The sequence below is a fragment of the Ursus americanus genome, chromosome 10, assembly GCF_024610735.1.
Source record: "Ursus americanus isolate L20-20 chromosome 10, mUrsAme1.1.p, whole genome shotgun sequence".
Classification (NCBI taxonomy): domain Eukaryota; kingdom Metazoa; phylum Chordata; class Mammalia; order Carnivora; family Ursidae; genus Ursus; species Ursus americanus.
The window spans coordinates 70,526,267-70,552,185 of NC_142136.1; the positions used below are offsets into that span (position 1 = coordinate 70,526,267).

At 47.5% G+C, this 25,919-nt stretch overlaps 1 protein-coding gene across 2 annotated transcripts in view; it reads left to right on the plus strand.

The window, feature by feature from the left end:
- Positions 1-25,919, plus strand: part of FLT1 (fms related receptor tyrosine kinase 1) — a 171,316-nt gene that overhangs the window by 116,165 nt on the left and 29,232 nt on the right. For both annotated transcript variants that reach the window (XM_045797039.2, XM_087865221.1), the window contains exons 15-18: positions 3,797-3,928; positions 15,571-15,677; positions 19,864-19,993; positions 25,097-25,201. In XM_045797039.2, the coding sequence (XP_045652995.1) occupies positions 3,797-3,928; positions 15,571-15,677; positions 19,864-19,993; positions 25,097-25,201 (474 nt within the window). The remainder of the gene's footprint in view (positions 1-3,796; positions 3,929-15,570; positions 15,678-19,863; positions 19,994-25,096; positions 25,202-25,919) is intronic.

The following is a 25,919-nucleotide window of genomic DNA, read 5'->3' on the forward strand; positions in this document are numbered from 1 at the left end:
AGTTGAAAATGAACTCCATCGACATGTATCAACAAGGATAAATATTAAAACATCATTGAATAGGAAAAGTTGAAAAAAGGTATATGCTGCATGGCACCATTTAATTAGAATTTTTAAAGCCACAAAACATATATATATTCTATAAAGGTACATATCAATGTAGAAAAAGCACAAAAACATGCAGAGAAGGAGACACAGCAACTTCAGGACAGTGATACCGCTAGACAGAGAAGAAGGAAGGAGATAAAGTATCTACCATTTTATTCATATAAAAGAAAGGGGGCGTGTCAAGAGCAAACACGGCCAAACGTTGACATCTGATTACCTTCGTGGTGGGTGCATGGGTTCTATTTTTACTGCGCTTTTAAATGTTTGCAATGAATCACGATGAAAAAGTTAAAGAAAAGAGCCCTTTGTAGAAGACGAGCTCCTCAGCAGAACAGCATGTGTATCACAGGGAGCAGGTCCTGTAAAGTGAGTAGCAACAAGCTAAGGCATTAAAAAGAAACAAGGGCACACAACTCTGAGTAAGTATGGACAGATCTGAGGTCTGGAGGGAATAATAATGGTAGCAACTGCCCTATGTCTGACAGAAGGGAAATAGATAGTGAGAGCAGACAATGAGCAAGTGCCCGATGAGGATTCTGAGTGTCCTCCTGGTGGTGACCCATCAACCTCTGTGCCACTGGTCACAGTGCAGTGTGACGGCAAGTCGGGAAGAAGAGTGTTGCTGGTTGGCTCGGGAAAACCTCTCACCCCGTCTCCTCGTCCATGTGACGGAAAGAGGAAACTGAGTCAGGTGACGTTAGCTCGTGGCATGATCTGCTCACCTTCACGACTACACCCCTGACTCCTCGGGTGAAATCCAAGGCCTTGGGCTTTATTTGTTCATTGTGTCAGCCTTAAACCGGGATTTGAGTGATATAAAGTTGGTTGAGGGTCAAGTCGGCTGCAATGAAGATGATGGTGGGTGGCAGGATAGCCGCTACTATGAACATTCATTGCCCTTGACCACCTGCCCTCCGGCCATGCTTTTACTTTCTGCGATTGCCATGTATGCCATATCTTGTGCTTTCCAGAGCTTTCATTGAAATTATCTCAGTTGGTCCTCATGACAATCCCATAAAATAGGCAAAGCAGGTACTATTCTCATTTTACAGTTGGGGAAACAGACCCATAGACATTAAATGATTTAGCCAAGGTTACCGGGGAGGGTCTGTTTTCCCCCGTTACCTGGGCTCCGAATATCAGAACCACCTTGCCCTCAGCTCTGTCCATCCCTGCATCCAGTAGGGCAGCAATCCCTGTCGGTTGTTTCTACAGAGTATCCATTTGCGTTTCTTCCTCTCTACTTCCTTTCCTGCCACCACATTTGGATTCTCAGCAGTCCTTGCCTGAATTACAGCTGGTGAGCTGGACCTCCAGAGGCCACTTTTGCCTCGTTCAGTCCACCCTGCATGCTCATTCTAGACTAAACTTCCTTAAACGTTGCTTTCGTTATGTCGTTTCCGTGCTCAAAAATTTTTGTGAGCCCCTCTTTCCTTCTACACTGAATGGAAACTCTCGGCCAGGATTTCAAACTTCTCCTTAATCTCAACTCACCTTTTCCAGTCAACCCCTCAAAATGGGTGCTTTGAAAATAAAAATGGCTGACAAGTCATCCATCACATCAGCAAGGGTTTGTGTTTTGTACTTTTTAGATGACCCTGCTCAGGACTGACGAGAGAGTCATAAACTAGTCTCTTAGCCTGGCTGGCAGACCCGCTCATGAGTATAACCTTTTTGGAAGGCAATGTGGTTGTAAGAATCAAGAGCTTTTGCCCTAATCAATCTGCTTCTGAAAATCTATCCTAGGCAACTAATCTGAAATACAGAAAAACCCTTATGCCTAAAGATGTTCATTATACTGTTGTTTATGGTTATGAGCAATTATATATAACCTTCGGTGGCTTTCTTTGGTGCTTAGAATAAAACCCTGAATCCTTACCGTGGCCTATGGATATACATGATAGAGCCCAGCCAACTCCCCTCTCTCCTGCTTGCTAACTAAAGTCTGCAGTGGTCTTCATACTGTTCCTTAAAAAAGCCCATTCCTGCCCCAGGGACTTTATAGTTGCCATTCCCTAACCTTTCAAGTCTTCAAATAGTTCATGCTTCCCCATCTTTCAGGTCTCCACTCAGATGTTGCCTCTTCAAAGAGCCTTCTTTACGCACCCTCCATGACCCATGGTCCTCTGAACCTGGTTTAGTTTCTTCACAGACTTTGTTCCTTGAAACTACTTATTTGTAATTCTCCAAAACGAGAATGTAAGCCCTTTGTAGGCAAGGATTCATTTGTCTTGCTTAGTATTACATCACCAGATCTGGAATAGTGGCTAGCACATGGTAGAGCTCAAAAATATTGTATGAATGAACAAATCGTGTTAAAAAGTCCACTTTCAAAAGAATAAAGGGAAAACACCTGGGAGGAAAAAGTGTGGGTTTATTTTACATTTTCTTTATACTTTCCAATATTTCTCAAATTTTGTCTATTGAGGGTCTTGGATAATCAGGGGGAATACAAACTATTTTAACAAAATATAGCCTATAGTCTGGCCAGGCCCTATTTTATCACTATTCTGGAACAAGCATTCAATGCACATTCACGTCAGTGGCATGGCTGTTCTCGTGCCTGCCCTTCTCCCTGCACCTCTGATAATCCTTGAAACCTCCGCTCAAGGCCCACCTCCTCCATGATGCCTTCCTGAGTTTCCCTGTACTTACTGATGTCCCTCCCACCCCAGGCTTTGCACTTAATTGGGTATGCTGTACTACCTTTATTCACTCTCATTCATGAAACACTTTCAGTTTGCTGGCATGTGTGTGAAAGAGAGAGAGAGAATATGTATATATGTGTGTTTGGTAGGAGTTCATTTTCCCTCCTTGGCAGATATCATGTCTTAGGCTTCCTTCTCCCCCAAAGCCTTTAACATAGACTATTAGCAGAGTAAGTACTCAGTAAATACTTGGTGGTAGTCCTTGGTGTTGGGGCTCCTGGGTCTTCAAGCTGGGCTCGGAAAATTCATGGTGCTCCTGCCATTACGTGATGCTCGGTAGTAACACTTCAGCTGGGATTTACTGAGCACTTAACTATATATGTGTCCTGCGCTGGCCATTCACGTCCCCGTGGACCTGATAGGAATTGCTTGCATTTTCATCTTAAGGTTGAAGAAACTGAAACACAGGAAGGTTAAGTAGCTTGCCTAGAGTGACAAAGCTCCAAGTGCTAAGACCCGGGCTAAAACACAGCCCCAGCTCTTCACCTCTCCAACCAGCGAAGCAGGACTTCCTTTGGCCCCCAGGCCACACACGTGTTTCAGTCCAGCTGCGTGCTCTCGGTCAAGTTGCTTAACCTCGCCAGATCCGTTTCCACGTGTGTAAATCGGAGACCCTAAGACCTTGCAGGGCGACTGTCAGTGCCTTGGGTACTGCTAGCACACGGAGGGCAGGGAGTCAACGGGAAACGTTATTAGGCACGCTGCCTCCTTGACATTTGCTCCCGAAGGCCGGGTAAGCAGCCCCGTCTCATTGCTCTCCACACAGTGAACGGCCTGGGTCCCATCTGCCTCTCCAGAGCTGGGGTCCGAGCTCTGCTGAGCGGTCGGAGAGAAAACAAATATGCAGCCCAGCCCAAGGTTACCTAGAGCTCGGATTTCCTCGTCTGAACGCATAATTATAGGAAGAGGCTTGGATTACAGAAGTAGCTGTTTTTGTGTGTCACCCAGGCCCACTAATGTAAACATCTCTCACCCCGCAGGAATTATTTTAGGACCAGGAAGCAGCACGCTGTTTATTGAAAGAGTCACAGAAGAGGATGAAGGTGTCTATCACTGCAAAGCCACCAACCAGAAGGGGTCCGTGGAAAGTTCTGCGTACCTCACTGTTCAAGGTAAACAGCTGCTCCGGAAAGCAACAAGAAACAGATCAGACGTCTATTTCCCTGTTTAACTTTCCACCTCCCGGTCTCCCGCTGCCTCCAGCCTGTTCCCTTCTCTCACCTCCTTGCCCTTCCCCCTGGGGCTCTGGGAAGCGACCTTCTGGGGGGCCCTGGCGAGGCCCCAAGGGAAGACACTGGTGAGCCACCCCCCCCAGAGCCACCATCTGAACCCCATCTCTGCAGGGAAGTAGTTCCCGGAAGAGAGGTACGCCACTGACCCGCAGAGAATGACCGCAGTGACCACGCTTGTGACAAATCCAAGAAGGCAGAGGGGTGTAGAGAGAGGGAAACACCCACACATTGGAAACTCGTTCGTTCTTTTTCCTTTTCCAATTCCCACAAGTTAGACATATGCCGCTCTCCTGAATGTTTTCACAAGCTGGGTTTTGTTTTTTTTTTTTTAAACAGGAGCAGGCTGCAAAATATTATCAGGGAGAAGCCACACATAAAAAACAGACCACATTTGCGAAAACTATTCCAAGTGCTTCCTCTTTATAGACCTCAGACAGTTTGTGGAGCAACAGATACAGATCCAAAGCGGCCTAACCCGAGCCAGGGCTGTGGCCATGTGGCTCCCATTTGGAAAGTAGCTCAGACCTCAATTTCAGTCCTCTGCTGCCAGGAATCATCCGAAACATAACATTTACAGCATCATAAAATACCCAATTGGCACCTCTTGAGATGTAAATATCTATGGCACATTGAGGTTTTACATGAAAAGCCGCAATTTGTTCGGTAGCCTGTTCCAAGGGCTCCCTAGGAGCCCGACGGAACGCGCAAGTATTCCTGGCCGGCGAATGACATACACATCAGTTCTTCCGCTCTGGAAACACGTGCTGCTGAAGGGGTCTGACTCTGAGAATCCAGACTCCTTGAAAACAGCATCATCCCCATTCTTTTCCGAGGAGATGATTTTAGAGCGCCTCCTGAAAAATCTAAAAACCATACTTGCACAAACGTATACTTCCAGAAAAAGTCGAGGGTAGCATTCCCCCAATACTTATAGTGATGGTCTCCTGTTTCTCTCCCAAACAGTCCTTGTCTCAAAGGATTCTTTCAACCGGTCTGCTCACACATGGACAAGACAATTAGCCATAGAGAAGGCAATTAGGTGTGCATCTCTCTTTAACATCTCCTTCTTCAAAGGATGGTTCATTTACCTATTAACAAGGACTCCAGATGTGGCCCTCAGGGAGTCACTCTATCAGGCGAGCGAGGTTGCAGATCAGAGAGAAGGGCATTTTCCCCTTCAGTCCTCAGTCCAGAAGGCATTTTCCCCCATGTCTGGACAACAACCCCAAAAGACACACAGAGCAGTTAGGAACCCCCAGACAGGAATGAGAGGACTGATCTAAACCCTACAACCAGGTAATAGCTGTTGTGCAAGAGACCTGGACTCTTCAGACCCACTCCAGCACCCCCACACCTGCCTTCCTTGTGGTCCGTCCCCACCATCCCCACTCTTCTCTACCAGGGAATATAGGGCCGTGTCTGACCCAGTGGCTAGGTAGCCCATGGCTTGGGAGAAGCCCTTGCCTGAAGCTGGGATATTTCTGCAAGTTCATAGCTCTCCACAAAGACTTTACTTCCTTTCCTTTCACCTTTTCTGCCAGGCTTATCTGGGGTTCCCAGAAGCCCCCTCGCTTTATGGTGTCTGTGAGTTTCTTCTGCCCACAGTCATGACCACCACCCTTCTATTTGCTGTAAGTCTACCCTCCAGGAGTAATTTCTCCTGCTGCGATGTGTTTGCTGTCCACGGGCAGAGCAGCGGCACCGGGGAGACCCAGGCTGGACTGCAGCCAGCACACTGGCCCTCAGAGAGCCTAACTCACCGTAACCCTCCTTGGCCGCTAGGGCCGGTTCAGCAGTGGCCTCCAGGTTGAACAGCTGACTCTGACGCTCATTCTCTTCTCTGCCCTCCCACACCATGCTTCTTGGATCGTTAGTCAGTACTTATTTTATTCTGCTTTTTATTATTATTTAGAGATTGATATGCCTCTCTTCCCGACTGAACTGCAAACGTTTTGAGAGAGAACTGTGTCTGACCTATCTTTGTATCCCCAAGCTGTGCCCCCCACTTAGCAGGAGACCATTTACTTAGTACCTTTCCATACAGACATTGCTAGACAACTGGCATACCTAATCCCATGAACTTCATAAGAATCCAAAGAAGTAACTAATATTATCTTCAGTCAACAGATGGAAAAACGGACACTCCAGAAAGGTTAAATTATTTGCCCAAAGTCATACAACGTAGTCAGCGGGAAGGCTGGCTGCGGTCCATGTCCTGCAACCTGCGGAGGGTCCACCCTTCCTCCATTCGTCCCAATCCCGGAAGTGGCGTAGGAACTTGTCCTTGAGGCCTTAACATAAAATTGAGCTCGTACACTTTTTCAGTTATCCTGTCTTTTGGTTTTCTCTCTACCTGGTTCTAATTTCCTACAGTGATTCCTTTTCCCACTAAATGCTTTTCTGAAGTCAGACAGTCGTTAAGAATATGGCCGCCATGATCATTTCTACACGTTTCCATCAGCTCGTGTCATTTGCTGATGAAAGGGAAGATCATTCTCACTTGAGTTGCCCATGTCAGCTACCACGACGGACATCCTGACCCTGTCATCTCCTGACATCCTCTCTCAGACTCCCAAACAGCCCACATACTTCTCTCTCCTCCAATCCTCTTCCAATTCTAGAGTGATCTTTTTAAGTGACTCATTTTATGACATGTTACTTCCCTGCTTCAAATCTGCAGTGGTTTGGAATCGCCCCTTATCCTCATCCAGTCACGCAAGGTCCTCCCTGGGCTCCTTCTGCAGCCCGGTGGCTCATCCCTCCCTTCACCCCTGAGCTCCCCAGTGCAACTGCCCATGACTCCCTGAACGCACGCTGCCCTCATCTTCTGCCTGCGCACAGCGCCTTCCTTTGGTCTCCACGGCGTTCCTTCCTCCCACCTCATTCTCCCCCAGACAACCTGACTCAGCCTGACAACTCACTTTTGCTCTTGCTTCAGGTGTAGAGAAAAGGACCTCTTGCCTTAGCATCACTTTCCCCTCTGTGCTCCCAGAGTACTTGACATGAACCTTTAACGCAGTGCTTACCACAGCTTACTATTCACTCCGCTCTCCCTGAGCATTCAATAAATGTTTGCTGGATTGATCTACTTAGGAAATCACGACATAATGTCTGAAAAAAGACACGCATTGATAGATTGTTTAGGGCAATAGAGATAAGCCAAATTCAATTAGTTATTAACTCAACAACTTAGTTATGAGCCCGGGACTGTGCAGCACGTGGAAGTGTAAGCCACGATCCCTAACCTCAGTGTGCTTTCAAAACCTGGTTGGAAGCAGACTAAGGTGCACATGAAACAATTAGATCCAGATCAATAAGAATTTTGAGCTTCTCAGGGCCCCTGGGTGGCTTAGTTGGTTGAGCGTCCGACTCTTGGTTTTGGCTCAGGTACTGATCTCTTGGGTCATGGGATTGAGCCCCATGTTGGGCTCCATGCTCAGAAGGAGTCTGCTTGGTTATTCTCTCCCTCTGCCCCTTTCCGTCCCCCCCCTTCTATTAATAAATAAATCTTAAAAAATAAGAATTTTGAGCTCCTCCTAAGGGTGAAGTAGAAACACTAGTTTGTATCAAGCAGACCACACAGTGCTGCTAATAAGAGCTCAAGGAGTTCGGGGAGACAAGAAGGGCCATGGGGAGTGAGCTGAGGTCTAAAGGCAGCCTCAGAGGACGTTGGGTTGGCAAGGCGAACGGGGCAGTGAGCTATGAGACGACTGCGAGCCTTCTACGCTGATATCTCCCTTGGCAACAGCAAAGTCAAGGTGATTTTAAATATTTCCTCTTGTCCAGCCCACTGGGTTCTCTGAGGCACGGGTACTTTTGATTCATGACCTCTTCTCCCTCGTGTGGCATGAATCTCCCATAGCCCTCGGGGAAATGACATAGCTGGCAAGGTGGCCGCGGACACTTCATGAATATGGCTCTTTCTTTGGACTCATCATTGTCCTCAACGGCCATGCTTTTTGAGTTCTTGTGTCTGCTCTTTGTAGTTTTTCTGCCTTCTTCCTGGCTCTCTCTTGTAGTTTTTTCTCCCCTGCTCTCGCAGTGACAGCCGTATCCAACCTCTCTGCTTAAAAATTGTGGTTCGTTGAGAAAACAGATTCTCTGATCTGCTGTCATCAAACTACCTGAAATACTGTACCCATTTATAAATAAACGGAGCCATATCCGAATAGGGTAATGATAAAGTAGCACAGGAAATGAGGATGTTTAGTCTAAAAACTCAGGGGTGATATTACTGTTTTCCTCAAATATTTGCGGAGCTTCAGACCGAGGAGACGTTTCACTCCTCCTCTGACACACTAGAAAAGATGTCCAAAACCAAGGAAGGGAGATGGCGGCGAAATTTCAAGGAGGCAGGTTTCAGCTCCATACACCGTTTGGGATAAGGAGATTTTTAAAAAGTGGATACTATGTGGATCTTATTAGATAGAAGCACTATCTCGAAAGGAAGGACTTGAGGCTCCTGAATAAAAATTGGGTCCTAAGATGCTCTTCCAACCCATTCACTGCAGGACCTGGTTGGTAATTTTATCACTGAAATTAGATCCTTGCTGTCTCTCCGGTGGCTCTCACTCTGGTGGCCGTGAAACATTCCCTAGCTTTCAACTTTATTTCCCAAAAGATGCGTATAGACCCTTCACGCTGACCTATCTTGTCAGGTTGAGTTTAGGAAATGAAACCAAGCAAATGAGTTGTGTCTGCGGCTATGTTTAACAGATTTAAAGAGGTTCGTGAATGAGCCAGGAAGGAAACTGTCTGCTCTTTTTATTTCCCTTGAAAAAGGATTCTTATACTCATAGATAAAACAATGTGTTATTTTTGTATCTGAAAAGGATGAGTGGACTGTGGACTCAGAATGGCTTCTTGAAATAACCACAGGTCTTGTTTGGTTTGGACTGCACAGGAGCGCACGTGGAACTCTCAAAGGGGAAGTTCTAACGTTAAAAACAACAACCCAAAACTGTTCATAACCAAAATAATTTCTGAAATTGACATAGCGCTCAATAGCCCATGGAACTCAATGGGACGGTTTCAAGGAAAGCGTGGCACATCCTCATCCAAGGACTTGCGAGAAACTGTACTATTTTTTTTGCAAGTAAGAAGCACAATGTATATGTAAATACCTTCTTATAACAGATTTAGGCCTTGCTATTGGAATGCTATTTCAATAGCATTTATAATTACACAGGAGAAAACACCACATTAAACATTCTTTTGGGGATGACTGATGGATACGAAAATCATGGAAAGCACAGAAGGACTGCCTTAGGGTCCTGCAGTCTAAATGCTAGGAATGGCATGAGAAGTGAGATTTGTAAAATTATGCCACGATAATTGCACAGTAATACATTTTGGGAAAGGACCCATAGAGCAAGAAACATACCCTGTGTTCCTTAATCAATTCTGAGAGTGAAAACTAGGAAAAGCTCAAAGTTGTCCTGGGTATGCAGCCATTCCCTTTTATCCCCCTTGGCCAGGCCAGCTTTTGGGTTTCATTTCTTTTTGATGCTCCTCCGAGCCCAGAGGACCCTCCTCAGGACCCTCCTCGTTAGCTCTTCTCTTCCTGAATCCTGCCCCAGATTCACTCCCCTGGCTCTCCTGGCACTAGGAAGGATGTGATAAACTAATTCACATGAAGATGTCGGTGACTGATGTTACTCCTCTCCCGGGTGCTGGCAGCTCAGAAGGGTTCCCAAGGAGAGCCCAGCGCCGGCAATGGCGAGACGGACTTGCTGCTCAGTAATTTCACGCAGGAGGGCTGGGGGACGGGATAGGCATGCCTTCGTACTTCGAGTCTAAACAATGACATAAAGCTGGCCTTGATCAAGAATTCAAAAAATGGTGATGGAATTCAGTTCTAGTAGCTTATGCTCACTGAGCATGCGTTAGTCTACTCAACTTTTGTGACAACCCGATGGGCATTTTTTTCTACTTGCGAGTGAAAATCTGAAGCACAGAAAAACTGAGGACTTTGTTCAGGGTTACAAAGCTGGGAGTGGCCGAGCTGAGAGCTGGATCCATGTGGGGCATTCTGCTCCACTGCCTCTCACCTCTCAGGCAGCAGAGACCCCCTCTGAAGCCAGGTGCGGCACCGCTCCTGAGCATGTGCCCTCGGGCCAATGACTCACCTTCCTGGTGCTTCACCAGCAAAATAGACGTTAATAAAGGCATACCAACCTTACAGGGTTGTAAGGATTAACACATTTAATACCTTACCTGGCGTGTAATAGAAAGTTTTTAAGTATTCGTTAACATTATTGTTTGTTAATGTGATAAACCATATTCACTTCAACAAACCCTCTGTATTTTAGTTTTCCTGCACTTAATCGGTGAGTCACCCAAATGGGGTTCCAAACCATGAAGCTGCGTTAGGTCAAAGGATTTAGCTTTACCAGCTTTAACGAAAATGTGTCTTAGAACTGATGGCACATAATAGCAATTTTAAATATCTTTACCTAAAATTATTCTTGAAAACTTACTTCCGATTTAATCTGAATACACTATTTCTCTGTCCTTAAGAGGGGTTCCAGACTGGTATACAAAGATTCCCAGAAAGCTTCATAAATAGTAGGAGAACCAAATTGAATAGTCCAACAAGTCTTAGAGAAATTACATGATAAGGTTAAGTGCATTATTGGCTCTCTGCTTTTAGATAAAATGAGGTAGCAATGCTTGACTGGCTCACATGGAAAACCAGGTCTAGGTGTATCTGATTAATTTTCTTTTCATCTATATATTAATATTTATTGAGATTTCTACTGGGCCAGTGCTGGAGATGCCAAATGACCACAAAACACACCCATCTCTTGATGTCTTAAGAATTTAATGGGCAATAAACCCACAGAAAAGGTTACCTCCAATTAAAATAATCATATAACCAGAGAACAACACCTAAGCCACCCTGGCAGGTATGAGGCACATTTCTCAGGCAAAGTAGTGGCTCCGTTGTCTGTAGAAGACGATCGGTATTTGGCCAAAGTCTGAATAGTTTTAGAAAGAAGAGACAAATTGTGATATATGCAATAGGTTTGGATGAAAACCAAATTATCTTGTACTTGAAGTCCAAAAACTAATAGGGATTAAAAAAAAAAAAGGAAAGGGAGCACTGGGGTTGGGGGGGGACCTTTGAAAGAATTGCTCCCACTAGGTTCACACATTTCTCCTGTGAGCCAGGGTGCCCTTGTTACTGCCACATGTGGAAAATGGGGAAGCTGGGGCACGGGGTCCTCGGTCTAAGACATCACTGCTTGCTTCCGGCCCTTTCCTGGTGACCCTTGGGCTCATCTCAAGTCAAGGCAGGTCCCAGGGCCAGAGACCCTGGTCTTTTGCTTGGAGAGTTTTCCTAATCCCCTGGGAAGAACCAGCGGTTCTATTGCAAGAACTGAGTTTCCTGGCTCTGCGGCATGTCGGGGTTGGTGGGGAGCTGCCGCACCCCAGAGTCCAGCCCTGTGCCTAGCAGCGGCCGTCACCATCACAGAGGCTCAGGGAAGGGTAGCTGGCCACTGCAGTTGCAGACTCTAGACCAGGCACGTCACCCCTCAGGACTCAGTGACTCCCCTAGGGGATATCGCCCTTCCTGTCCCAGGAGGGGTGGTCTGAAGCCTGAGAGGGTAACTGACACAGAAGGCTCTATGCAACGGGGTTAGCGGTCTGTAATAAAAGGGACAGTCACCCTAACTCTTCGGATGGGCCACATTCTTGCCACGCTCCCATATAAAAATAACCTTGCAGAGTGCCCCGATACAGGCTTGCACACAGGGCCTGTGAGAGAATGTCCCTGAGCGCCAGGGCTCACTCCTAGTTAGCGTCAAGCCCCACCCACGTTTCCTCTGGCCTCCTTTCCCCTGCCATGCGCAGCTGGGCCATTTCACGGACTGAGCTCATCAGCTGTCACCAGCCAGTTGAAGCTCGGTCTAGTCAGGCCAGAGTGGGGATGTTTGACCTCTGAGAAAACGTCCAAGGGCTGCATAGGAAGACATGCTGCTGACTTCAGTCAGTGTCCTCAACATAAGACTATCCTAATGGTTACTTTCCAAATAAAGCAAATGAGGCAGAGATAGAGCCCAGATACGACACAGTATCTTGTTAAATTCCTACTCTGGTTGTCAGGAAGCGGGGATAGAACACTAGAGAGGTCTTCCGCCTGTAAGAAATGTTCATCTTGGAGATGTTTCTTAATGAGTTGATTCTTTAAATGTGTAAGTGCACACAAACACATTTGGTCCCACTGAAAGGAATTTTGCCTGAGTAAGGGCTGTGGAATTACTTTGGGGGTCAACTTCCTGCCCCGTGGAATGCAGTGGGAAAGTTCCCACGATGGGAGGGGGCCTCTCCCGGGGCATTCCAGGCAGGAGGCCTCTGCAGAGTTTAATGCACACAGTGCCATGTCTCAAGATGCTGTCGGCATCTCCAGCAGCCAAAGGCCACTATGGCCTGACCAGGTCCCAATCAGATTCCACGAAACTTACTTGCAGCATAAGCAGAGAAGAGTGTGTGTGTATGTGTGTGTGTGTGTGTGTGTGTATACAGCAGGGCAGCATGAGACCTTTCACATGGGAGAGGAACTTGAGCTTACAATATTCCCATCGAGAGGGTACACAGAGAAAAGCTTATCGTACTTCGAAACTACTTCGAGAAAGCTGTTCTCATTCTCATGAGGTTCAGGGAAGCAGCCACAAGCTCACAGAGCAGCAGATGAAGCCAGATGCATTCCCTCACTCACCCAGTCTGTTCAGGATGCCTGCTCAGGGCCAGGCGCTCTTCTAAACACCAGCGTCAGAACAGTGAGCAGGAGAACCACAGTCCTACGTTCTGCGGCTCCCCCCGGAATCTGAACCTATTCGCCTGGTCAGATGTGAATGCCAGCCTGTGAACTCTGGACCATACCTTTCATCTCCCACCACGTACCAGCATCTGGAACAGAGCCTGCAACACAGGCGGTGTTCCATGTGTTCGTTGGATTAATGCCCACGAACAGGAGTTTGACCCTGAACCCTTCGAAAGCTTCATGAAACTTTTTTTTTTAAAGATTTTATTTATTTATTTGACAGAGATAGAGACAGCCAGCGAGAGAGGGAACACAAGCAGGGGGAGTGGGAGAGGAAGAAGCAGGCTCATAGCGGAGGAGCCTGATGTGGGGCTCGATCCCGGAACGCCGGGATCACGCCCTGAGCCGAAGGCAGACGCTTAACCGCTGTGCCACCCAGGCGCCCCGCTTCATGAAACTCTTTGGCGGCAAAGCCCGTCATAACTTATCCACTCTCTCACCTGGTCCAAGGAGCGGGGACATAAAGAGGAAGAGGATGTGGCCGCAGCCCCCGGCAGCTTATTTTCTGGTAGAGAAACAGCAAGGGCCAAAGCACAAGGTGCAGAAGGGCTGGTCGAGCTAAGAAACTGCAAGAATTTTGATGCGATTGGAGCCAGTGGGAGGGTGGTAGGAGATGAAGCTGAAGAGACAGGCAAGGTTGGGCACAAAGGATCCAAAGACTTGGGTTTTTATCCTGACGGCCGCGGGGGCAGAGGTGGACTGTGATGGCACTTAGACGGAGGCAAAGTTACGCTGGCTTAGAGAGGAGGAGAGCCCGGGGGAGGGGGGGGGAGGAGTCGAGGCTGGTCAGGAAGCAAGTGCCATGGTCCAGGTGACAGCTGGTGGGGCCTCGAGGTAGGCAGTGAGAGCCAGGCAGGACAGGAGGTGACAATTTCCTGAGCCATGGAAGGAGACCGGGCGGGACTTTGTGTTGTCCTGGTTGGGGAGAAAATGTGCATTTCCCCTTTAGACAAAAAGATCCGCAGCAGCTGGGACCGTGGCCTGCAGGAAGCACGTGGAAAAGAGGGAAGAAGGAAGCGGCTCAGCTTTCTAGCTTGTGTGTTTGCTGTTCTTCAGAGAAACTTCCCTGGCTCCAACAGCTTGCGTGTGGCATGTAGTTTAAACCCTTCACCCAGGTGCTCCAACTCTCTGTGGTCGGGTCCTGGCCTGGCCTTATACTGCCTTGTGTGGCCCGTCATTTACCAGCTCTGGGTCCGCACTCCTGCCGTCCCTTCTGCCCCTGTGTCCTCCCCCGCCTCATCTCCGTAGGCCACCACCCATTTCAAATGTCGCCTCTTCCAAAAAGCATTAGATTCCCTCAACCCTCATTTCTTTGTATTTGCCTTATGTCTCGGTTAGATTGGGAGTGAGCCCCCTGAGTGTGACAACTTTCTTTGGCTCATCCTCCCATCTCCTCCAGACTGAATGTCACCTGCAGTAGGATTCAGTACCTCCTTGTTCCGCTGAAACCAGGAGCCCACAAGGTGTGGCACCTGGTCTAGGAAATGGGGGCACCGTTGCCGTCTATTTCATAGCATCGTTGTGAGTGCTTGGCACACAGGAAGTGCTCAATGCTACCAGTCACTCTTTCTTTCTTTTTTTTTTTAAAGATGTTATTTATTTATTTGAGAGAGAGACAGAGCATGAGCAGAGGGGAGGAGGCAGAGGGAGAGGGAGAAGCAGACTCCCCGCCGAGCAGGGAGCCCGACACAGGGCCAGATCCCAGGACCCCGGGATCATGACCTGAGCCGAAGGCAGTCGCTTAGCCAACTGAGCCACCCAGGTGCCCCCACATCATTATTTCTAAAGAGAGTAAGTTCCATTTGTTCTTCCCTAGCTTAATACAAAGCCTCTGTCTCCTTGTAATGAGGCTAAAGGATAAGGCACTACTTTAGAACTCTCCAGAAACTGTCCCCTGGAGTCTGTAAGTAGGGAACCACTGCTCTGGCCCACTGGGGCATTCCTTTCCAAATCCCAAAGATCTTGCTCTCTGGGGGCTTCTCCTGAACACTTGGGGTCGTTTCTTTTTGGTGGTGGGGGAACTGCTCAGCTTTTGATCTCAGTGTGATTCCGGGAAATGAGGGGATTGGGAAGGACCCCCTTGGCATCCCAGCCCCTGCAGGCCAGCTGCTGCTGCGAAGGTCAGAAATAGAGCCAGAAGTGGGGAGCAGGAGGTGGGCAGTCTGGCCCGGCTGTTCCAAAAGGAGCGAGCAGACGATTGTGACAGTCCTTGAGTTTTAGTTTTATTTTTAAAATCAAAGTAGAAGAATTTTGTGAGTCCCAAAGGAGCGCTTTTATGTCATTTTTACTATTTTTTTTTCTTTTTCTTTAGAATTTCCTCTAAAACCCATTAGGGAGATTTCACGTATTCCAGATTTAGCACTTTAATGGGCTTTTGTTCCTGCCTCAATTTTTTCCTTTTTCAAAATTTCTCCTCTGATTTTTTAATTAGCTATTTCTGGAATTACAGAGTTTGCTAGCTCAACCGCAGAATTTCTGGAAAGTCTTTTCATTTCTGCGTGAGTTTATGATAATAATAGCACGCGCCCTGCCTGACTCAGAAGGTAAGAGGAGACCTGTCCCAGACTGTTGTGCCAGCAGATTACGTTCGCCGTGATGAACCATTCAGCGGCACTAGACCCGTTTTCTAGAATCGCAAAGACTCTGAGTTGGATGGTGCCTTTTGAGGATCATCTGATGGGTTTTCTCTCCCCAGGAACCTCAGACAAGTCCAACCTGGAGCTCATCACTCTGACATGCACCTGTGTGGCTGCAACCCTCTTCTGGCTCCTGTTAACGCTCTTTATCCGAAAACTGAAAAGGGTAAGAACACTTCTGAGGAAGTTCTATGCTCCTCTTTACCTCATGTTCTAAAATGCTTGCCTCACGTCTAGAGCAGGCACTGAGCCCATGTTAGACTCTAGTCCCCTCCCCCTGGCTTCTGTCTCTGACCTGGGGACCACCAGAAATGAAGCATTACAACGCCTCTCAGCCATCAAGGGGAGGATTCAAACGAAAACCTAGAGCAACGAACAGAGGACTGTTTCCAAGAAACAGAAGGGATGTTTTTGATATAAAAATGTGTCGTAAAATCTTTAAATTCAGCCTAAGACCTGCAAAGTCTCTTATGCTCTGCCAAGAGCATAAAAAGGAAAAAGCAAAATAGAAACCCGCCTCTGACTGACGTCTCATAACGTTATGGGAGCGCACGCAGCACACGGCCGTTCCATGTCCTCTGAGCCGCACCGCACGGCGACATTCTTTGCTGTGAGGTTCAGGCCCGAATGCAGGACCTCCGATTTCTATCATTACACCTGCAGCACCACTTGCTTCTCCGCAGCTCAGGGGAGAAGAGCCCACATGCTCTCACCCATTCATTCATGTCTCCAACATTTACCGCGCACCTGCTCCATGCAGAGCGCCAGGCCTGGTGTCAGGCTCTCGGGTGACAGCAGAGAGGACACACGGAGGGTGCGATCTGGAGAGGAGCCTGGCTTTCACCAGTTACATAGCCAAATGTGAACCTGCCACTAGAGGCACCTAACTGAAAGTTGTCCTGTGAGGGAGGCAGGGAGCAGGGGGCCGAAAAGTGAGGGGAAAGTGCTTCAGGCAGAGGGAGAGCCTGTGTGAGGCCGGGGCAGGACAGGGACACCTTGGGAATGAGAGCCTGACAGAGGCCAATGTAGCTGCAGTGGAGGGAACAAGGTAGGAGGTGAGGAGGGAGAGGAGAGTCTGCAAAGGCTGGCCACACAGGGGCTTGCAGGCTGAGGTAAGAAATTTAGTCTGTGTTCTGGAAGGAAAAGGAAGCCCGGGGGCGTGGGGGCAGGGAGCGGTGTTATTAAGCAAAAGGAGGCAATCAGTGTAAGAGAGCAGTGTCTGGAAAGAGAATTTTGGCTGCTAAGAGAATGGACCAGAGGAGGCAAGCGTGCGTAGAGAGGAACCTACCAGAAGACTTTCTACTAGTCCAAGTGAGAAATGATGGTAGTTCTTAGTCTAAGCGATTAGAATTCAAGACATATTTAGCAGGTAAAATCAACAGGACTTGAAAAGTATCAAGGAGGCCTCCTCCATTTCTAGAGATTTCTTAACCCTTATGATCATGCCAGGTCTTATGCCGAGCTCTTCATGCAGTATCTCGATTAATCCTTCCAGAAACGCAAACAGGTAGATATATGATCATTCCCATTTTAAAGAGAAAGTAAGTGAGGTTCAGAGAGGTCAAATAACTTGTCCAAAGTCACAAAGCTAGTCAGAGTTGGAGCTGAGTGTTGAATCCAGGTTGTGCGATCTTAAGCTTAGTAACCAAAACCAACAAGGTGTCCTTTATAGCGTTGATAGGAGAGGCAAGGCTAAGCAGGCGCCCTCTGCGGTAATACGTAACATCAGGCGTCAGCTGTGTGGAGTGATTGGTTTTGAGGCATGACAGCGAAGGCCACTACTTTGGATGGACACAAAGGTCACACCACTGGCATTTTGAAAGGGGAGATGTAGCATGTAGGGAAGTAAGTCTAACAAAAGCAGCGCTTGCCGAATATAGAAGGGTGGTCCAAAGGCTATGAAGGAGGGAAGGGGGGAAAAAACTTCAAAGAAAATGAAGTTTAGAGAAAGAGTTTGAAGGTTGTGTCAGGAAGGAGAGAAGCAGAAAAACGCAGCCAACCCTCCTCCTCCCCACTCCCCAGCGGAGGGAAGGAGCACACAGGAGCAGAATGGAATAAACCTGGAAAGGTGAATTGGGACTAAATTGGCCCTGGTATTTCTAAAAATCTGAAATCTTGATGTCAATAGGAAAGGATGAGAGCAAGAGATGATTCTCTCCAGAAGAGAATCCTTAGAGAATTTGAAAGGTGATTAATTGTAGGAGGCAAAGAGATACAGACCCTCAAAAACTAGTTCCATGTGGTTTCTGTAACCACAAGTGAATTCCTCCTTGATATGGACTGGATGTTATCCTTTTACCCCCACGCCGCATAGGCCAGTGTTAGAATTCGAGCTAACACTGATGGATGCTTACTGTGTCCCAGGCCCCATTCTAGCAGCTTGACATGGATCATTTCATGCGATATTCACCACAACCCTCGGAGATAGCAGCGTCATTATCATTATTTCGCAGATAAGGATGCCAGGTTTAGAAAGGTTAAGCAACTTGCCAAGGTTAGGTGCTGGTCCAGAGCTGATCTGTGACTCAGAGCCGGGCAGCCAGCCTCAAGGCCTGGGCTCCGAAGCACTTAGCTATGCAACTTCCATGCCAAACACCTAGTAGCTGCTCAGTGTTAATGTCAATGGAAAGAATAAATATTTGTCAACTAAGATTCTACTATCTAACTCTCCTCGAGCCCTTACTTGAGGTTTGTCTGGTGTTTCCTCTCATCTGCCTTATTGAGATAAACCATGAAATTCCCTGGGGAGATGGTCTTTCATTGCCTGATCCCCCGTCTCTCTCAACACCTCCACCAGCCTCCCCACGGGTGCTCCCAACATGGACAGTTTCCTTGGTAGGCTTCAGCTAGCCTGTGCGCCTTGAAGATTGGAGGTGGTTTCTCATGGCCTTGGCTGTATTGGACATTGACAAATATAGTCCTAGCACCTATTCTGGTGGCTTCTCGAGTGCACACCCAGCACCCTGGGAGAGGAATCTGTATGCCTTCCTAGTCTTCTAGACTCGCGCGAGTGTCTGACGGGCTGGCTCTCACATATTAGCACCAGTGGCAAATGCAGCTGGTGACAAATGTGTTCTGTATCTTTCTCTGGTTTCCACTCGCCCTGGAGGCCAAGCAGATCTTTCTCCTTTGAGCTATTTGTCACACATTTTAGTGATAATTTCTGTGAGAAGGAGACCGATTGCAAGTGATGGATGAGGTGAGCTGTGACAGCCCAGAACAGGGTGAGTAAGAGCTGAAGAATGCGGGCGAGCGTGAAATGGTGTGTGTGGAGAGGGCGACTTCTTTCCTGAACTCTGGTCCTGCCTAGGGAAGGGCAACGTGAGAGGGTTCCAAAACTCACTGAAATGAAGTCGATGGAACTTCTGGGCAAGACTTTACCAAAACCCACCTTATACGGGTAAGCAGCCTTCCTTTCTGACCTGCCCAGAGAAATGCCATCCTCACGTCTACACTCAAGTAACAGGCAATACACCCGCTGATAAGAGTCTAAGGCACTAAATGTAAATCCAGTTATCTACGCTCTGAAAGAAAGGGTCTGTTCTGGGCTTGCTGTAGTTTCCAAGATACAAGAAGCAGCTGAAGGCAAACGCCGGCCTTACCTGACAACCCTACTAACGGCCAAGGGAGCAGGGCATGGCTGTGGTTCAGTCCCATGCCCTGCGGACGCCTCGGCCTTTGAAATAATCAACTTCCACTCCTTATTAAAGGGAAATATTCTGTTCTTACCAACGGACCCCATAGTGTTTCCAGGTAGCTGCAGCAACCACAGGGTCAGGCCTTCTGAGTATATTTAAATAGTTCACATGAAATATGCCTCTCAACTGTCCCAGGGCTCCTGGGTTCACTTCGCCACCTCTGGCCTTTCTTGCAAATGAGGAAAAGCCACAGTCTCACTTCTTGCGGAGAAGCCACAGTCGCACTTCTCACTGTTGGCCTGGCTTGTGATGTCTATCCCTGCTTGCACAGAATGGCCATGGAAAGTTATTTTCAGGCAATCATTTGGAATGATTTGATAGAAACGCTTTGCATGTTTTGGAGAAGGACTATCATCTGATCATGGTCTAAGAACAAGCAACAAGGTCATCGGAGCATCTGGGTGCATATTATCTGCCACAATATGGCGGAGCCAGCCTACGGAAATGCGTCGTGAGAAGAGTAAGGGGCTGTTTAACGGGAAGTGTGATGTACATTGGACTAGGCAGAGGGGTACTTTCTGTACCCAGCCGCACGGTTTCAACCAAATGAACCGATACAGCAGCTGATGCTGCCGGGTATGGTTTTAAATTAGATATCCAGGGTTTTTTAAGTTCTTTCCTTATTGGTGACTTTGAGATCTCTTTCTTTTTCAGTCTTCTGAAATAAAGACTGACTACCTATCAATTATAATGGACCCAGACGAAGTTCCCCTGGACGAGCAGTGCGAACGTCTCCCTTATGATGCCAGCAAGTGGGAGTTTGCCCGGGAGAGACTTAAACTGGGTAATGTATTTGTTCAACAGATCCCTAAACCCACACTGAGCGCCTACTACATACAAACCGCTGTGCTCTGAGGGCTGCGAGAGTCAGCTAGACGCGGGATTCTCCCCTCCAGCTGCTTGCACACTAGCAAGGGGGATGGGCACAGAGGTAAAGAATTCAAACAGAATGCTGGGATGGCAGGAAAAGGGGACAGGGCGGGGAGGGGAACAGCTGGGGGGCTCAGCTGGTTAAGCATCTGCCTTCGGCTCAGGTCATGATCGCAGGGTCCTGGGATTGAGTTCTGCATCGGGCTCCCTGCTCAGCAGGAAGCTGCTTCTCCCTCTCCCTCTGCCTTCCGCTCCCCCTGCTTGTACTCTCTCTCTCTCTGACAAATAAATAAATAAAATCTTAAAAAAAAAAAAAAGGGACGGGGGCACCTGCTTGTTCTCTCAACAGTTTCTAAGCACCTTCTCTGAGCAGCAGACACCCATCTAAGCCGTGGGGATACAAAGGTGAAGGTGACAGCCGCCAAAGGAGATAAGTGAAGGGCAGGGATCAGTCCCACCACCAGGCTTACAAGTACAGGCACTCCTGAACAAGGACATTTTTGAGGACTTAGAAATTTGTGACCTAGAACACAAGTCAAGATGGCAAGAAACAGTACAGCCAAACATGTGGTAAGAGCGTCAGTGCCCCTTCAAGGCTGTGGATCAAAAAAGCCCTCGGCACAAATCCACAGATTACATATGCTGAATTTCCGTGGGTGTTCGAAACGTCCAGACAGAGAAGAAAGTCCCAGGGGTCATTTAAGTTTCATTTTCGAAGAGAGAGGACTGTTGTTCCCCGGGTACTGCAGATGCCGTAAACATCAGGCGAACCAGGCGAATGTGCTTTCCCCCAGCTCAGACATCACGATGCAAATTAATCTCCAGCATGGGGTAGTATGAAACAAAAGGAGCCTCAATGACTCTTGCCCAAAATATTTGGACTGTGGCTTCTGAAGTTTCTACTCACGCCTGCGTATGCCAGAATCATGAATAGTTGGAACTAGCAACAGAGAGATCATGGATCCAGTGTGCCTGGATCTTGTCACTCTCGGCAAAAGAGCCTGTCGTTCCAAATTCAACAGCATTGCTTCCCCTCCCCCAATAGGCAGCCGATATGGGAGTGGGGGTCTGGGGGGACAGAGGAGGAGAAAGCGTTCTTCTTGTTGTTCTCTTGGGCCTTGAAATGACTCTGCTTATGTTCTTTCTTACATGAGAAAGAATACTTGGCCCCAAGAGTATGTTCTATTTGGCTTTGGGGAAGAAAATTGGAAATCGGTAAAAAGCTGGAGAGACAGGCAAAAGCCAGCAATGGCTGCTGACGGGGGGAAAAAATCAACTAAATTTAGAGTCATTCAGGGCAGGTGGTACACTAGATGAGTTCCTTCTGCAAGTCTAAATTATATGGCAGCTAGCCCAGCCCCTCAGTGACCTTGGCAGGGAACTGGGATAATTTTCCCACAACCATAAGCCATTCTCAGGCCACATTGCTTTCCAGAGTTATTAGTCACAATCAAACATGCCTCTTCCCGTAGAGGACATATGAGCTTTTCGTCCCGTCTCTTCACTCCTTCACCTAGTATCCCTGTGATCTGTATCACATTGAGGGACACTGCTAATCCTTCCACCAGATTTCCCCTGGGGCCTCTGTGGGTTTAATCATCGCATTTCAGGAGGTTCTCCTTGTGGAAGATCTCTCCTACGGTCCTTTCCCTTCCTGGGGTTGCCAGATGTTATGATTCGGCTCATGTGCATGTGAGTGTCTTTGATGGGTGAGAGAAAGGGGTGTTAAAGTCAGCTCGCTCGGTCTTTCAGTGCAGAGCACGGCTGCGAGGGCCAGAGGAATGCTACCACTCCTAGCATGGGAGCAGAAAGGCCCAAGATTTGGGGGGGTTTAAGCCAAATAAATGACAGAAAGTAATCTGAAGTAATGTCTGGCAAGTGCAAGTAACCAAGATTATGTCTGGATGGATGGAGAGAAAAAGCTGGTTTGATGGGCAGAGTTACAATGCGGCTATAAACACATGGAAGAACACATCGTGTAGGGAAATACACACATTACATCTGATCTCAGCTTTCTGTGCTCTGTCGGTTGCTACCAGCAGCCCTGTTGAGAGACGTCGGAATTCATAGTACCTGATAGATAGATAGATACAGTAGGAGTCTGGGTCAAAAGTGTTGCTCCCATTGAAATTCCTGAAATCCACTAAGAAAAGGAATCTGTTTGGTTAGTGCTTCCTCACTAAGCCTAAGGGAGAAGTCAGCTCTTATAAATGTATCACAGAAGCTGGGATAACGTCGGACAACGCAGCTTTCTATTGCAAAATAAAGTCAGAATTACCTAATCTAGGAAACACCATGGGGAACGTGGAAATTGCAGGTGGACGGCGCCGGGGCTGGTGTTGCCTCACAGAAGACCAGCTCTGCACGTCAGTGCTGCCGGGCATCCTCCCCGGAGTGTCCCAGGGACCCCGGCCAGTTGAGGACATTCTTAAAGGAGATTCCAATAGCCTTTCATTGTGTGGCAATGACCTAGCACTTTTACGAGCCGGTTAGTGGCATGTAGGTAACACCAAGGAGGATTTTAAGGGAAAAGAAGGATCAGGCAAGGTCAAGCCCAGGGTCATCGGGCTCCCCTGAAACAGGAACAGTGGGTCTGCCAAGGGATTCCAATGCATCAGATGATTAAAGAGCCCATAATAGCTTCATGCTGTTTTATGAGGCAGCAGTCAGCTTCCAAGAGAATAGATGAAAAGGCCGAGGGAAGCCAAGTGAGAACAAGCTTATTTTCACTGACAGAAGCAAAATCCCCAAACACTAGTTAAAATCAAGTGCGTTGTGCCTGTGAAGAAGGGAAGGCGTGGGGGCTGAGGCTGTGGAAGGGAAAAGGATTCTGCCTGCCCCCACACAAAGCCAGAGTCTCCATGGTATGCGGAGAGGTGTCCTAAGATAGAGATTACCGGGATATTTGTCAGGCTCAGGACACTTTTCCTATCAGGCACTGTGGAAGGAAAACGTTCTTTTGCCGTAAAAAAGCCAGGAATGAGCATCCAACCAAAACACACCGATCTTTCCAAGTCTGGAGGAGGAAGCTGCCGGTGCTCTTTCTATGCATGATTTCCACATCCGTTACCTGCAGGGTCTGCCCCGGGCACTTTTATTTAAACCTAGAGTCCCCATTCTGGTCTATTTCATGGACAATTTTCTCTGAAGAGGGAAGCGGCGCCCATACCCCTGTCCATGGTGCCCGCTCTGGGAGGAATGATCTTCACCGGTCACTACCCGTACATTTGAGAAAAAGCATGTAATTTCACCAACGTTCCCTCCTAATGAAGAGGGAGTCCCCAGGAGACAGATGGAAAGAGACAGCTACAAAGAGCCTCTTAGGATCACATCGGTGATCAAATCTTTCCTGTGTCCTGACTGGATGCCTGGGATGGTTGGTAGTGAGGGGACGATACTCAGCAGAGCCGGGGTGACGTCATCTTTGTTACTGAGTCATTGCGCATAAAAGTATAAAGTTGTAATATGATAAGGAAGCAGGAAAGCTTCATTATAAGCTTTGCAAGAATCTTAAAAACAAACAAACAGAAACCTATGTCTTTGGGGGGAAGGGATTGGAGTATAAGGAAGGAAGGAAGGTCGGTTGGTTAACTCATTGAGGGCCCCTTATCAGAACAGTCCGAGAAGGAAAGAGGACTAGGCTGAGAGAGGAGGGGTCATGTCACATTAACACTCTAACTACCAGGATTGCTTCTGACCAGAGGCATTGTGTTGGCTCCTTTCCCCCCAGAAGAACCAAGCAAGAGTGACTTCTTTGGCTCACTCTGCCTTTTGCCACGTCATGCTTGAGCTGTACTGTTTCTCTCGGTTCTGTTTGGCTACCTGTGTCCCGATGGCACAAAAGAAAGTGCCCTGATAGAAAAAGTAGCTGAGGTAATCAGGGGGCTGCCCTCTTCACAGAGCATCACCCTCACGGTCTCCAACCCAGGGGTTCCTCTAGGTACCCATAACCGTACGGGACTTGCTGCGAGCTTTTCACAAGTTCCCAAATGCACTTCCTTCTTCACTAATGCACAGGGCGGCCTTCTACGCACCAGGCCCTGAGCTCGCTTCTGGGAAGGCTCAGACGTGGTTATCGGCCCTCTGAGTCAAGTGGTCTCATGCAAGGGTGAGGAAAGAAACATGTTAACCATGGTCAAAGCAGAACATGACAGGTGCCATGAAAGAAACCTGACTTTATTATTGCGTCTGGCAACCATTTCTGTGTGGCTTAAACAAATTGCTACCTGTGGTTGCTAGGCTCATGTGCTGAGCCCTGTGGATGTGGACATGATATAAGGGCATGTTAGGCTAGCTGGGAGTATTTAGTCTGGCAAGAAAGGCTGAGAAATGATTTAGTGATTTTTATGTAGCTATGGGGAATTATTAGAACAGATAGCAGTCACTGTCACTCTGTTTCTTCCTTTCCATTGAAAACAGATCAGAAGAGGGATGCTTCGGTGGCTCAGCTGGTGAAGTGTCTGCCTTCCCAGGGTCCTGAGATCGAGCCCCGCATCGGGCTCCCTGCTCAGCAGGCAGTCTGCTTCTCCTTCTCTCTCTGCCCTTCCCGACTCTGGTGCATATTCTCTCTCTCTCTCTCTCAAATAAATCTATAAAATCTTAAAAAGACAAAAAAAGAAAACAGATCAGAAGAAAGAGATCAGAAGAGGCAAGAAGAGTGGCTTAGGTTGAACAAAGGGAAATCTTGGTAGTGATGGTGTTAAACAACGGAAGAGACTCCCCAAGAGGGTTTGGTGAAGAGGAAACTGGTCGCCCACCCACACCAAATGCCTTCCAGGGGCCTAGCCCAGCTGCAAGGGACAAAGGCACTCCAGAAGCCCAATGAAGAAGTGGAAGGAAGATACCCCAGAAACATGTCCCTTACTTTGACTGTTTGGGGCTCAGTTTACTGGAGATTCCACTCAAAGTCTACATGGCTCACATACGCACATAGGTTACAAGGCACTTTCTTCCTGAAAAAGACTTAACCTCACCCTGCTGGCTTGGCAAACAAACCAATGTCTTCTTTTCATTGCAGGCAAGTCACTCGGAAGAGGGGCTTTTGGAAAAGTGGTTCAAGCTTCTGCATTTGGCATTAAGAAATCACCCACATGCCGGACCGTGGCTGTTAAAATGCTGAAAGGTATGGATGCCATAATTTGGCTTTTAGCGGACTGGTTGCATTCCCAAAACACTGGTACAAGTTAGATACGGCCTAGGAACAGATGCAAGCTATTCCTACTGCTAGAAGCACCCTTGGCCTCAGGAGTTTTAGATCAGGCCAGTGAGAGCTCAGAATAAACGTTGTAAATGAAACAACCAGCACTGTCCATGGGAAAATGATTCCTGTCACCTCAAAGATCTTTCTCCTCTCCCATCATGGGCTCTAAAGTACCAGGGCCTTAAGCTCACTGTAACTACAGGCTCAAAGTTTTGGAGTGATCCATTATGACCTTATAATGGGAAGTTCTCTGTGCGTCGTAAATCCCAAAGTCTTAACTGGGACTTGACCTAGCTATAAAGTCAAACTATGAAAAGCTGCAATAATTGAGATCATCAGATGTTTAAACTATTTTATACTGTCAAGTCCCACCCACAAAACATTTCCTCTTTAGAAATTAAAAAAATATATATATTTTAGATATATATTTTATATTTATAAAATACTTTATATATTTATAGATATATACATATATCTAGTGTTGAAAGATACTACCATTCTGTGGAGCATTATTTGGGAGGTGAAGTCACATGACAAAGTGATTGATGACCACGAGACAGATGAAAATGAAAATAGGTGAAAACTGCATAAATCAGATATCTCAAAGACGCATATGCCTTTTAAAGTATGGAAAATACTT